Source organism: Cricetulus griseus, chromosome 7 (genome assembly GCF_003668045.3).
Source record: "Cricetulus griseus strain 17A/GY chromosome 7, alternate assembly CriGri-PICRH-1.0, whole genome shotgun sequence".
NCBI classification, from domain to species: domain Eukaryota; kingdom Metazoa; phylum Chordata; class Mammalia; order Rodentia; family Cricetidae; genus Cricetulus; species Cricetulus griseus.
In genome coordinates this window covers 133,513,306-133,527,577 of record NC_048600.1, presented here as the reverse complement: position 1 = coordinate 133,527,577, position 14,272 = coordinate 133,513,306, and the positions used below count along the sequence as shown (strand labels likewise).

The following is a 14,272-nucleotide window of genomic DNA, read 5'->3' as shown; positions in this document are numbered from 1 at the left end:
TGAGCTGTCTCTCCAGGGAATTTAAGAAAAGTGGAAGCTAGGGCACAAAAAAAATATTATGAATTGCCAGATGGTGGTAATGCACACCTTTAATCCCAGCACTCCAGAGGCAGAGGCAGGTGGATTGCTGTGAGTTTGAGACCAGCCTGGTCTACAGAGTGAGTTCCAGGACAGCCAGAACTGTTTCACAGAGAAAGCCTGTCTTCAAAATAACCGAAAGGAGAGAGAGAGAGAGAGAGAGAGAGAGAGAGAGAGAGAGAGAGATAGAGAGAGAGAGACTTATATGTCAAGACCACTCCAAGGAGAGGTTGAAATTGGGGGATTTGGTATTGTGGTCTTCCCAGTATAGGTGTTGAGTGAAAATGAGGCCATGACTGCTAGGACTACGCTGCTCCTAGCTGTGGCTGAGAATGTTTTGTTGAGAGAGTGGTTATGTTAGACCCCCGAAAACTCAAGTATCCGGGGTCCCAGGCCACGTTCTCGGTCACCCCAATCACCAGGTGGATTCGAGAGCTTGCTGCAAACTGCATGAGGCTTTATTGTAATTTAACGAGCTAACCCCATGTTAGCTCGGGTCTTTCACCCACCCGCCATGGCGGATGACTAGCAAAGACGGCTCCTAGGGGCTCCAGAGAGATCTTATAGGACAGTGTAAGGGGAGTGTCTAGGGGTACGCACAGGCTCTCGATTGGTGTGCCTCCAGGCTTGGAGGGCTTGCCCTGTGTTGATTGGTCAACTGGTTGATATGGCCCATAGGCCCTCCCAGGGTGGTTGCTATGCTTTGTGCATCATTGTGTGCTTGTCAGTAAAGCACACCCAGGGTGGTAAAGCATAGCACCACCAGCTAACTTCTGATTGGTTCCTTGTCACGAGGCAGGCATCTGACTTTCTAGTGTCTGGGACAAGGTCAAAGAAGCACGTGTTCGGCCGTTATGGCTGCCAAAAGGGAAGCTGGTCCCTTCAGTTAGAGCCATCTGGAAGGGTCAAGACTGAGCTGCAGCAGGAGAGGAGATGGGGTGGGAGGTGGCGGCAAGAGAGGAAAAGAGGAGGGAGGGAAGAGGAGAGAGGGCAAACAGAAGAAAGGCCCTGGAAGGGAGCCGAGAGAAGAGCCAAGAGGCCAAGAGAGCGCGTGCAGCCAAAATGGCCGGGGTTTATAGGATAAGAGAAGCTAGGGGAAAAGGGAGCAAAGCTCAGTGGCTGGAGAGGTTTAGGATGGTGGGCGGGGTATGAAAAGTGCTGGGGGGGGGGGCAGACCCTGTCACAGGTGCCCACGGAGAACCTGGCCAGCATCTGCTTTGATAGGATATAGGCCATTTGTGCCTGGTTTCACTGAGACCCGACAAGTGTCTTGGTTACTTTTATAGTGATGTGACAAAACACCGTGATCAAGGAAACTTATAAAAGAGTTTAATTGGGCTTCTGGTTTCAGAGGATGAGAGGCACCGCAGCAGCTGAGAGCTTCCATCTCACAAGAAGGAAGCAGATAACACAGTGAATGACTCTTTTGAAACCTCAAAACCTGTCTCCTGGCGACACCTCCCCCAACAAAGCCACAGCCCCATTTCCCAAACAGTCTACTACCTAGGGACCAAGTATTCAAACTTGAGCAAGGTCAAATCCATAACAGAGGTGAAACTCTTCCTAAGAACCAGCTACAGAGCCTCTCTTTCAAACCAACACAATTGGTAAGGGATCTATTAGGACCCACTGTTGTTCGTTAGACAAAAAGGGGACCCAAAGGGCTCTCTGAGAAACACTACAATCTTGCCAGGTAGACAAGTCAGGACAGTGCTGTGTTTTTTGTCAACTTTAGTTTTTTTTTTTGTCAATTTGACACAAGCTAGAATTCTATGGGAAGAGGGTGAAGGGACCAGCTCCCCTTTTGGCAGTCATAGTGGCCGAACACGTGTTTCTATGACCTTGTCCTGGACACTAGAAAGTCAGATGCCTGCCTCGTGACAAGGAACCAATCAGAAGTTAGCTGGTGGCGCTATGCTTTACCACCCTGGGTGTACTTTACTGACAAGCACACAACTATGACACAAAGCATAGCAACCACCCTGGGAGGGCCTATGGGCCATATCAACCAGTTGGCCAATCAACACAGGGCAAGCCCTCCAAGCCTGGAGGCACACCAATCCTGAGTCTGTGCGTACCCCTAGACACTCCCCTTACACTGCCCTATAAGATCTCGGTCCTGTAGCTTCTCAGAGTCTTTGCTAGCCATCCGCCATGGCGGGTGGGCGAAAGACCCGAGCTAACATGGGGTTAGCTCGTTAAATTGCAATAAAGCCTCCTGCAGTTTGCAGCAAGCTCTCGAATCCGCCTGGTGATTGGGGTGACCTCAGTCGTCGCCTGGGACCCCAGATACCTGAGTTTTCCAGGGGTCTAACAAGGGAACCGCAATCAAAAACAAGCAAACAAACAAATGCCCCTATCAGATTGGCCTGCAAGTCTGTGGGGCATTTTCTTGATTATTGATGGGTGTGAAAGGGCTCATCCCACTGTGGGCAGTGGCACCCCAGATGGTCCTGGTTGTATAAAAAAGCAAGATGATTGGGTTTAAGGAGCAAGCCAGCAAGCCACATGCCACTGTGGTCTCTGCTTCAGTTCCTGTCTTGATTTCCTGCCCTGGCTTCCCTCAGAGATGGACTGTGATCAGGATCTGTAAGCCAAATAAACCATGTCCTCCCTGGGTTGTTTTTGATCATTTTTTTTTGGGGGGGGGGGTTTCGAGACAGAGTTTCTCTGTGGCTTTGGAGCCTGTCCTGGCACTCTCTCTAGAGACCAGGCTGGCCTCGAACTCACAGAGATCCGCCTGCTTCTGCCTCCCGAGTGCTGGGATTAAAGGTGTGTGCCACCAATGCCCAGCTTTGATCATATTTTTAATAATTTATTTTATTTTTATGTGCATTGCTGTTTTGCCTGCATGTGTGTCAGTGTGAGGATGCCAGGTCTACTGGAACTGGAGTTACACACAGTTGTGAGCTGCCATGTAGGTGCTGGGAATTGAACCTGGGTCCTTGGGAAGAACAGCCAGTGCGCTTAACCACTGAGTCTTCTCTCTAGCCTGGTCATAATCTTTATAACAGCAATAGAAAGCAAACTAGGATAGTTAAGGACTAGCTTGATTGAAGGTTGAATTTTTATTTAGAGTCTGTCAGACATATCAGTGACCCTTGTTATATACACTGCCTTGGAATGAAGGGTGTTTGAGAGAAAGAGACCGAGCAAGATTGTCAGAAGCCAGCCTTGGCGACCCCCCATGCCTAGCTAGCCGCCAGCTAGCCTAGCATCCCACCCCTCGGGTTCCGGCCTGAGAAGCAATTAACACCTATTCCTTCCCCCACTTCCTTAGGTTAGTGCTTGGGGTAAACACAGGAGATTCTGGATACCCACCCTGGCCTGAGAGCAATTAACATTCATTCCTCCCCAACCTCCTTTTTCTCTGCTTCCTCCTTTCTCTTTAAAAACCCCTTGTAATAATCAATAAAGTCAGACCTTGACAAAAACCCTGCTTGGTCTCCTCCTCCTTTCTCACCCATTATTTTCAGGCTTGATCCACCTCAGACCCACGGGAGCCCCGAGGGCCGGGGCACAAGATGAGAAAGACAGATTCTTTTTGTCCTGAGTAACAGCATGAAGTCTTTGTATGGTGTGAGATTGCCCACAAGAATGGACTTTTCAGCCAGGCGGTGGTGGTGCACGCTTTTAAGGGTCCTAGCACTTGGGAGGCAGAGGCAGGAGGATCCCTGCGAGTTCTAAGCCAGCCTGGTCTACACAAAGCTACACAGGGAAACCCTGTCTAAAAAACAAAAACAAAACAAAACAAAAAAGGACTTTTCTCTTGCAAGAAAAAAATGTGAGAAAATTAAATCTGCACTTATATTTTGCTTTTGTTTAAGCTGCAGCTGCTGATATAAAGAAAGGAACAACGGATGAACAAAAGCTTAAACAAAAGAATAACAATGAGAACTTTGGGGAAAGTTCTAGGCAGTCTAGTGAGATAGGGGTTCAGTTAAGAGTGTATGTGGATGGAGATTGTTTATTGGGTCCGTGTTTCCGCATAGGAGGGAACCTCAATTGAGAAAATGCCACCATAAGATCAGGCTGTAATGCGCATAAATGTAAGGCCCTTTGGAGAATCCATTCCGTTTTGCAAGGACCTCTGGAAACAATACTGCAAACTCCCGAGGGATTCCTAGGCAGTCCATGTGCTTCAGGCCTCTTGAACTTTCGATACACTTATTCTTACAGTGACACTTAAATTTTGCTTTGTTACTCGTGATTGTGTCTGAGTTTCCTGGGAACAAAAAAAGCCTCTACAGAAAAATTAAATTTCTCTGATCTGGGGGACTGGAGAGATGACTCAGCAGTTAGGAGCACTGGCTGCTCTCCCAAAGGATCTGGGTTCAATTCCCAGTACCCACAAGGCCACTCACAACTGCCTGTAACTCCAGTTCTAGGAGATCTAACATCCTCACACAGACATACATGTAGGCAAAACACCAGTGCCATAAAATAAAAATGAATAAATCATAATTTTTTTAATTTTCTCTGAACTGTTACAGAAACCAGTTTCTCCGGTCACCCATGCTGCCTTTGCAGCCGTCCTGGATAAGCAAGAGGAACTCACTAAGGTTAATGATTGCTGCTTATTCAATTCTTGTTTTTGAGTCAGGTTTTCTCTGTGTAGCTTTGGAGCCTATCCGGGCACTCGCTCTGGAGACCAGGCTGGCCACGAACTCACAGAGATCCACCTGCCTCTGCCTCCCGAGTGCTGGGATTAAAGGCGTGCGCCACCAACGCTTGCTGCTTATTCAATTCTAAGAAGAGATAAATATACTCCAAAAAACTTAAGAACCTGTAAAATGTTTTCTTAAAATATGACATTAAAAACTTATAGATGAAGGGACCAGCTTCCCTTTTGGCAGCCATAACGGCCAAACACGTGCTCTATGACCTTGTCTTAGACACTAGAAAGTCAAATGCTTGCCTCGTGACAAGGAACCAATCAGAAGTTAGCTGGTGGCGCTATGCTTTACGACCCTGGGTGTGCTTTACTGACAAGCGCACAGCAATGATGCACAAAGCATAGCAACCACCCTGGGAGGGCCTATGGGCCATAACAACCAGTTGACCAATCAACACAGGGCAAGCCCTTCAAGCCTGGAGGCACACCAATCCTGAGTCTGTGCGTACCCCTAGACACTCCCCTTACGCTGTCCTATAAGATCTCTCGGGAGGCCCTAGGAGCTGTCTTTTCTAGCCATCTGCCATGGCGGGTGGGTGAAAGACCCGAGCTAACATGGGGTTAGCTCGTTAAATTACAATAAAGCCTCGTGCAGTTTGGAGCAAGCTCTCGAATCCACCTGGTGATTGGGGTGACCGCAGTCGTGGCCTGGGACACCGGATACCTGAGTTTTCCGGGGGTCTAACATAGAAACGTATAAGGAAAAGATAAAGGATATGAAAGTCAGACATTTCTCTGGTACCAGGATGTGAACACTTACATTTTCCAATGTCAGAATATCAATAAAAGAATCTAAAACTCCCAGTTCCCATAAAGAAAAGAACATGCAGAAACTGCCAGGAAGAATAGAAATTTAGTCCCAACAACTAAAGAGTTAGGTATTAATCATTACTATTTTGAGAACTTATAAAGAATAGGATTATAACTGCAATCCACATAATAAAGATGACATACAGATTACTTAAAAACTGGTATACACTTGAAAATGATATCCTAAGCATGACAATACACTCAGCTGATTTCATATTGTTAAGAACTAATCACAGGGCTCAAATCTCTTGCTTTGTAACCTCGTGCTTGCTGCTGGGTAGGGCACAGTATGAGTAAGATGTTACCTATCTAGATATAAACATTGGCTTGCATTACAGTGATACGGGGTAAAGATCAATGATGTCAAGGGACTGGCAAAGAAAAAGAGAAACTAAAATGTTAATGACTCCTGGAAAATGATTTAAGTGAATGATTTCAAACTGCTCGTGCTTGAATGCGTCAGAACTTGTATAAATAAAGATGTCCTGAGCTAGTCAGTTTGAGAGACAATTGGTGGTCAGACTCTTCATTCTTCGCTGACTTCAAACATCCATCCTGTGGTACAGAACCTCACTGGAGCTGGACTCTGGCACTGTAAGGCGTTTTCTTAATTAGTGATTGAAGCGAGAGGGCCCAGGCCATTGTGGGTGATGTCATCTCTGGGCTGGTGGTGCTGGGTTCTATAAGAAAGCAGGCTGAGCAAGCCATGAGGAGAAGCCAGGAAGCAGCTCCCTCCATGGCCTCTGCATCAGCTCCTGGCTCCAGGTTCCTGCCCTGCTTGAGTTCCTATCCTGACTTCCTTTGGCGATATACTACAATGTGGACATGTAAGCCAAATAAATCCTTCCCTCCCCAACTTGCTTTTGGTCATGGTGTTTCATCACAGCAATAGGAACCCTGACTAGGAGAGTCCATTTGAATGGAGTAACCAGGTAGTAGTGTCAGCACAATTGGGAGCACAGGGTGAGGAAAGCCAGACGTCATCTGCGGGGTTGAATTGAATTGTGTTATCTGAGGAAATCACCGGCCATTTGGAGACGGTAAAGAGGGGAGGTGGCTGTAGGGACTGGGAACAGGAATAGGAGGATAACACAAGCCACGCTGGTCTGAAAATGACACTGAGGGATGAGGCAAGCAGTATAGAGAACAGTTTAGCAACCAGGGACTCCACTTGGTTCTGGCTAGACACACACTGATGGGGGGTCCTTCTGCATAGATGTTTCTCTTACTGGTTGATGAATAAACCACCGGCTGGCCAATAGCCAAGAGAAAGGATTGGCAGGGCTACCAGACCAGGAGAAGGCTGGGAAGAGGTGGGCAGAGAGTGGCTGCCAAGGGACCGCCATGCTGCTGAAGAAGTAACATGCCAGATTACAGATAAGCCACAGCCTCGTGGCAATACATAGATGAATAGAATTGGTTAATAATTAAGAGAGAGCTAGCCAGTAAGAGGCCCTAGCCATAGGCCAACAGTCTTACAATTAATATAGTGTCTCTGTGTTTATTTGGAGCTAATCAGCTGAAGGACCAGGCAGAACAGAAACACAACACCCCATTCCTAATAATGCGTTTGGCAGCCTGAAACCCTTATCCTTGTATATATAATGCACATACCCTCCTCTTTGAACAATGAATCTAGTAATGTATTAGCAACCTAGGACTCCCAGCTGCATGGAACTGCACGCACACCCCACTCTGACAGCCATCAAACTTAGGTAATACTCAGGTATGCTACGCTAACAATCTAGTCATGGGATCTGAAGCCCAATCGTCCGTTGCCCCTCCTTTATGCAGGAACACCAACAGACAACAGACAACAAACCCAGCTGTTACAATCATTGGCAAATAGGCACAGCTGAACTCCCTGAGATTGTGGCAATTTAGCTCAGAGGATAGTCCTGAACAATAGTTCAAGGAAGAGTCCATCATAGCAGGGAAGTTAATGACACAGCTGGTCCCATCATACCCGAAGACAAGAAGCAGAAAATGATCAATCCGTGTGATCAATTCGCCTTTACTTTTTTATTTTATTTTGTTTTGTTTCCATCCAGGGTTCCCCTGCTCAGGGAATGGTCTGCCCAGAATTAAGATGGGTACTCTCATGGCTAATAATATAATCAAGAAATCCTTCACGGGTGTGACTAGATGCCCGACTCGTGGGTGGTCCTAGGCAATTAGCACCAACCATCACAGACAGCATCCTGTAATTCACCAGGCAGACACCATTCATCAAGGAAGCATGCAACACCACACAGAGGAAGGCAGCCGCCATGGAATTCCCCCTAAGGATGCTCTACTCTCAAATGGTTCCGCCACAGTGGCATGTCTCACCACCTGTCACAGTGAGCATGCAACCACCGCCACAAAGATGCAGACCATCCGATACCACACAGGAAAAGGTAGCCATGAGAATGCTCCATTTACTGGCAGATTGGCTTCGGTTTGCATGTCTTATTACTCATCACAGGGCCCAACTTATCTTTGGTTCTTATCAATCCTTGGGTCTCAGCCCAACTTGCAGCCAGCACCACCATAGAGTCTCTCTCTCTCTCTCTCTCTCTCTCTCTCTCTCTCTCTCTCTCTCTCTCTCTCTCTCTGTGTGTGTGTGTGTGTGTGTGTGTGTGTTTTAAAGTTTATTTTTAACATTTTAAGTTGTGTGTTTATGTCTGTGTGGGGGCAAATACTCCTGAGTGCACGTGCCAGCAGAGGCCAGAGGTGAGTTACAGGAAGTTGTGAGCCACCTGATACGGTTTCTGGGAATTGAACTAGGGACCTCTGGAGGAGCAGTACATGTCTTAACCACTGAGTCATTTCTTCAGCCCAGTACAGTCTCTCTTCCATAGCAATTGTTTTGCTCCTTTTATGAGTTTGGATAGGAGTGTCCTGAAACTTCCCGCTTTCCTGAGCTTCCTGCTTAGCTTCCAGAGTCTCACGAGCCTCCCTCCTCCCTCAAGGAAGGAGAGTTTCAGGTAGCTATGCAAAGCTTTGTTCAAGGACACTGGACACATCTCTGATTGATCCTGTGTGTGGACATGCATTCACACACACAACCCCACCAGAATTCAGAGAAAAAGAAGCCCACAGAGCAAAGCCACACATTAGAATGAAGCCACAGGAAACAAGACCCGGCTCGTCTATAAACTCAGCTGCCACTGAATCAATTGTGGATGACCTCAGAAAGCACAGCCCTTGAAAGCTTCAGGGTTTTGCTCCTCACTCCACTTGACCTTCAGGTTCCACTGCCTCTGCCATTTGTAAGTGGTCATCCATGTCATTAAATCGCAGCACTTGGAAGGCAGAGGCGGGCTGATCTCTGTTAAGTTCAAGGCTGCTTGATCTATGTAGGGAATTCCATATGAGAAAGGGTGACATAGTGAGACCCTGGAGACAACAAGAGAGTGAGGGACGGAGGGAAAGAGGGAGGCAGGGAGAGAGGGAGAGAGAGGGAGAGAGAGAGAGAGAGAGAGAGAGAGAGAGAGAGAGAGAGAGAGAGAGAGAGAGCTGGGCATCACCCCTTCATCTGAACCCCTCACCTCAGAGCCTCTCCACTCCCTAATAGTCTCCAGTGCCTGCAAGAGCCACATCAGGAGGGCTTGCTTTGGGAGACCAAGGTCACACTTCTTTTTCCTGACTCACAATAATAACAAATGTTGGTGGCCCAGCTGTCAGGTTCGAGGGGCACTTGCTATTAGACTTCCAGGCTGCATCATCTGGTTCCCACCACAAGGGGGCAGAGTGGACCTACCTGCAGCCAGGCGAGGAATAGAACTTCTGGAAACCTTAATCTCCCTAAGGACCTCTCTTTGCGCCCTGATGGCCCACTCACCCCATCCCCACCCTCTGTTGCTCTTGGGCACATTTATCTTCTTATTGTAGTCTCAGCTTGAATGATGTTTTTCTCCCTAACATATCTGTAATCCAGTCTTTAGATAAACCTCTGTGATTCTGATCTTTAAATAAATGAGAATAGTAAACCATTGGATATAAGAAATCATCAACTTCTTGGAAATATGATTGTTAGAAACATAAAAATCTAGCTGGGCTTTGGTGGCACATGCCTTTAATCCCAGCACTTGGGAGGCAAAGGCAGATGGATCTCTGTGAGTTCGAGGCCAGCCTGGTCTACAGAGCAAGTGCCAGGATAGGCTCCAAAGCTACAAAGAGAAATCCTGTCTCAAAAAAAAAAAGAAAAAAAAAAGAAAGAAAGAAAAGAAAAAAAGAAAAGAAAGGAAGGAAGGAAGGAAGGGAGAGAAACATAAAAACCCATAACACTTGCTGAGCACCACATGCTGAGCCTGCGCTAAAGACACTGCCTGTGACTGTGGGTATGGCCCTACATCCAGGTGCACAGTAATCTATGTCTCTTTAAACAATAAAGCGCATGGGGTTTGGGTCTTCATCTCCCCTGGAGCACCGGGTTACATTGGGCACAGTCCACAGGGCCGTGTGTGTCTATAGCCTCTGAAACTTGCCACATGCTGCATAAAATAGTCAAAAGTGTTCATTCGTGAAGGCTACATCACGGTGGCCCTGAGGGCGGCAGTGGTCCAGTCCATGTTCCCCTTGTATGGCCACAGGAATCCTAGGAGGGAGACTTTGAATGTTCTTACTTCCCTGCAACCGTGATCTTGGGGGAAGCTTGAGTGATGTTTCCCGACTGCCCACCTGCCCCAGCTCCCCTCGTGTCTCTCCCGTTTCCTCAAGTTATAGGGTTCTATAGGGTTCTATACCTGTTCTCAAGTTACAGGGTTCTATGCCTGTTGTCTCTCTGATGCACACACATGGCCTGCACCTCCCCAATCCTTTGTTCCTAAAACCTTCCAAATCTGACCTTCCTCTACCTGAGTTTCTCTCCCAAGTGCCCTGGAGTACCCCCACATGGTACCCCATCTACACCCTAGCACTCCAAATCGACCTGCATAAGGAAATCTTCCAGCCACTCATGGGACCCCTGACAGAATTGGCTCTAGGTCCCAGTCACAATGTGCACACACTGGTTCTGGTGCCAGCAAATAAAGCTCCATGGTGGGCAAGAGTCCTAGATTTCCCTTGACCTGGGAGCTGGTCACCGGGTTCTCACCCTCACCCCAGAAGGTGGGCTGCTGTTGAAGAGGCTCCTAACCACTCTTTGACCCAGCAGGTCTGACTCAACCCTGCTTCTACGGAAGGTGTATCCAGACCTTCAAGGCAACCATAGCCTAGCCAATACCTGGCCTCTCTTCTGGGGCTATTAACCAGGTATGCTGTGTGACACCAGTGCTGAGACTTCACTGAGTAGAGATGACAGGTGACACCATAAGCCTGAGCATGTCCCAGGAGAAAATGACACCAAAAACCAGAGATCTCAGCTGCCCCCTTTAAGACCCCCTTAATCTTTCTGCCACAGCCACGAGGGCCTAACCCTATCTCTTCTCTCTCTTGATGTCTCTTGTGGAGACTCTTGGTTGGGGTGATAAAGAGGTGGACCAGACAACCAGCCAAGGAGGACAGCTGGGGTCGGTGGGGTGGTGATGTAATTAGTGTGGCTTCACACACACACACACACACACACACACACACACACACACACACACACACACACACACCTGGCTTGCTGAGCTTCTCCCTCCACCAAGACTCCACCCTCACCTCCGGGAAGCCCTCCCTCTGCACTTTACCACCAACCATATTGAAATACCACGCCCCTGTTTCTTCCTCTCCTGGGGCTTTTGGGGGTACCTCTGTCACAATGCTCAGTAATGTGTAGCAGCCAGAGTGGCTGATCTGATTCTGGTCGGCTCATCTGGACAGCATGACTCAGGAGGCTCTGCTGGCCTTGCTACTAATGCTGGCCAGACTCCTACCTGGCCCCCTGGATGCCCAAGGTAAGCATTTCTCTGCACTGCAGGCTCCCAGGGGGCTCCTCACACATTTGCCTGGGAAGGGTTGGTACTGAGCTTCACTTCCCTGAGTCTCAGTCCTTCTTTCGGGGTCCTGGAGTAGTCTCAGCTCTGTGGGAAAGTGGCGGTGTGGAAAGCTTTGTTTACATGACTAGCAATCGCCCTTGTGGCTAGTGAGGAGGTTGTCCTTTAGCTCCCTTTCAGAGCAGCTGTCTGTGGGAAGGCCTATGGTAAGGTGCAAAAAGCTCTACAGTAAGCATACGGGAGGCTCAGGCTTCCAGGCACAATCCTTGCTCAAACCAGCACAGTGTTCAGTTTGTGAGGGCCTGATGTTTGCACTCAGCCTGGTGTCCGCAGGAAAATGGATGGTGAGGGCTCCAGGAAGGGCAAACTAGGCTGGAGTCTGAATGGGTGGGGGTCCCATGAACAAGGCAAAACGTGTCCCTTCTACAGAGCCACAGGCTCTGGGTGCCTGGAAATGACCTGGGGGAAGCAGCCAGCAATCAGAGATGGGACAATGGCTGTCTGGGGACTGACTCAGATGAAAAAGAAAGGGTAGAGCCTGGGGCGCAGTGGGGAGGGGTGTGGGGGATGGGGTGCTCAAAGAGGAAGAAGTCCTAGTGCTGAGAGGCAACAAAGTTGCAGTCAGCCCACCCTGAGGCCCACCACTGCATCTTCTCTAAAGTGCCATGTTAGCAGGGGCTGACCGCAGGCCTGACCCCAAGTGCCTACACCATCCCTGCAGATGTTAGTGTGTTGAGTCCCTGTGTGCTGTGTGGGAAGCGGGAAGGATCTCTCTGCCAGCCCAGTGATAACAGTGGCTAGTCCTTCACAGAGATACCAGTCCTCATGGCCTCTGAGGGGGAGTCTGTCAATATCACCTGCTCTACAAGTGGAGACTTGCAGGGCATCTATCTGAAGCAGAGCTGGCCACAGGCTTCCAAAGTGACTTACTTTGAAGACGGGAAGGAGCCCACAGTAGACAAGCGTTTCTCAGGCCGAATTGACTTCTCGGGTTCCCAGAACAACCTGACCATCACCATGCGCCTCCTCAGGAAGACAGACATTGGAATCTATACCTGTAGTGCCGTCACAAAAAACAGAAGCGACGGTTTATCCACCATGGTCATGGTGACAGGTAGGGAGTGTGCCCATCTACTGCTGGCTAGACCAGGAGCCTGCTGGCTGCTGGGGCCTTCTTTTCCCTTGCCTCAACTGTCTGCCCAGAGCCTGTTTGTTCCTGGAAGCCTCCTAGTTGCTGCCCCTCTGCTACCACCGCAGCTCCTCCCAGACTTGAACCCTAAGTCCTCAAGTAGAGTCCTCTCCTACCAATGGCTCTTTTTGTTCATCTTCCCAGAAAAAGCATCCCAAGAAGTATGCAAATCCCAGGAACCTCGGAGGACATCAGTTTCCCTCCCAGCTGCCCTGGCTGTAGGCTTCTTCCTTCTTGGGCTTGTCCTTGGGCTGCTATGCCCACTGAGGAAAACACAGGTCAGTGTGAGCCTATGACTGTTATCAATAAACTGGCCCTTCTCACAGGCTGACAGAAGGTCTGGGACACATGACAAAACACTGAAGATGCAGAGAGGGGTGTGTGTGAGGCGTCATTCGGGGACACAAAATGGGAGAGTAAGTCTAGGGGTAGAGTGTGGGGCTTCTGACCAGGCCCCTGTGCACAGCAAAGTGAGATCGCATGTGTGTGGATACCAGTCTGCGCGTGCTGTGTGAAACGTGTGGGTGTGCGTGGACACACATGAATGTGGGTATGTGGAGTCTCTGGGTTATATATGTGTCATGTGTGTGTTAATGTGTTTGAGTCCCCATGTGCCGCCATGTGAGAAGGGCAAGCGGCTTGGTCTAGAAGGGTCCTGACAGTTGTCAGTTCTTCCTGGTCACTCTCAGCTGTTGGCCCTGGCATCTGCCTACAGTTGGCCCTGCCAGGTGCAGATGGCAGCCTGATCTACCCCCAAGTCTGGGGAAACTGTTGAAGAAAGAGGTTGCTTGGAGACAGGCACACCTTGCCTGGGTCACCATGCTGGCCACTGCCACTGTCTTTTCAGATCAAGGAACTGTGTGCCTCGAGGGATAAGGACACGCGGTGTGTAGTGTATGAAGACATGTCCTACAGCAAACGCAAGACTCCATGCGCCCCCAACCAGTACCACTGAGCCCCTCTACCTAAGTCCCCCATGCCTTGTTTCAGAAGGGCTCCTAGTAGTCCTGCTGACCCACCCAGCCCAACTCCCTCAGCACCCTTGTGCCACTCAAGTGCCCCCTTGGTGCTTCTGGGTGAATGGGACTCCTCCTCTGTAAGCTTCCCCACAGGGCTCTGCAATTTGTCCCCCACCCTAGCCAGGTAGCCCTGATCATGTTGCCATCAGGAAAAAATGCTTGGGGGGAAAAATATGTTACCTGCCTTGGAGCAGCTTGGCCAGAAATAAACAAACAAAGCCCTTGTGATTCTTCTTCTTCTTCTTCTTCTTCTTCTTCTTCTTCTTCTTCTTCTTCTTCTTCTTCTTCTTCTTCTTCTTCTCTGATCATGGCTTTTATTCTCCAGCCAGCTCCTGGCTGAAGAGGGTAGGGACTCAGATTAGCAGTCCTCCGGGTTTTGTGGCCAGTATGTGTGAGAGCAGAAGAGGGCAAAAGTTGGAGGAGGGGAAGCTCCTCTGTCCCAGCCCCCAGGAGGCTCAGCACTCCAGACACCCCATAAGGAGCAGCTCACCTGCACAGGCGAAGCGCCTGTAGCAACAGTCTCACCCACTCTAGAAGGCCATGTTCCTAAGGGCCCAGCCCTGCCAGGTCCCTGGTGTGCAGCCCTAAGGCCCTCAGT

General features: G+C 49.2%; 1 protein-coding gene across 1 annotated transcript; it reads left to right on the top strand.

Annotated features, from left to right (window-relative positions):
- The first annotated feature begins 11,254 nt into the window (after nt 1-11,254).
- Nucleotides 11,255-13,887, top strand: Cd7 (CD7 molecule). The gene is made up of 4 exons (XM_035448064.1): nt 11,255-11,441; nt 12,280-12,580; nt 12,800-12,933; nt 13,503-13,887. The coding sequence occupies exons 1-4, from the start codon at nt 11,355-11,357 to the stop codon at nt 13,608-13,610; spliced, it is 630 nt and encodes a 209-aa protein (XP_035303955.1). The 5' UTR covers nt 11,255-11,354; the 3' UTR covers nt 13,611-13,887.
- The last annotated feature ends 385 nt before the right edge of the window (nt 13,888-14,272 follow it).

Coding starts and splice junctions, on each gene's coding strand:
- Cd7 (XM_035448064.1), top strand. CDS start 11,355: ATGACTCAGGAGGCTCTGCTGGCCTTGCTACTAATGCTGGCCAGACTC. Junction 11,442..12,279: donor CCCAAGGTAAGCATTTCTCT/GCACTGCAGGCT, acceptor TCCTTCACAGAG/ATACCAGTCCTCATGGCCTC. Junction 12,934..13,502: donor GCCCACTGAGGAAAACACAG/GTCAGTGTGAGC, acceptor CTGTCTTTTCAG/ATCAAGGAACTGTGTGCCTC.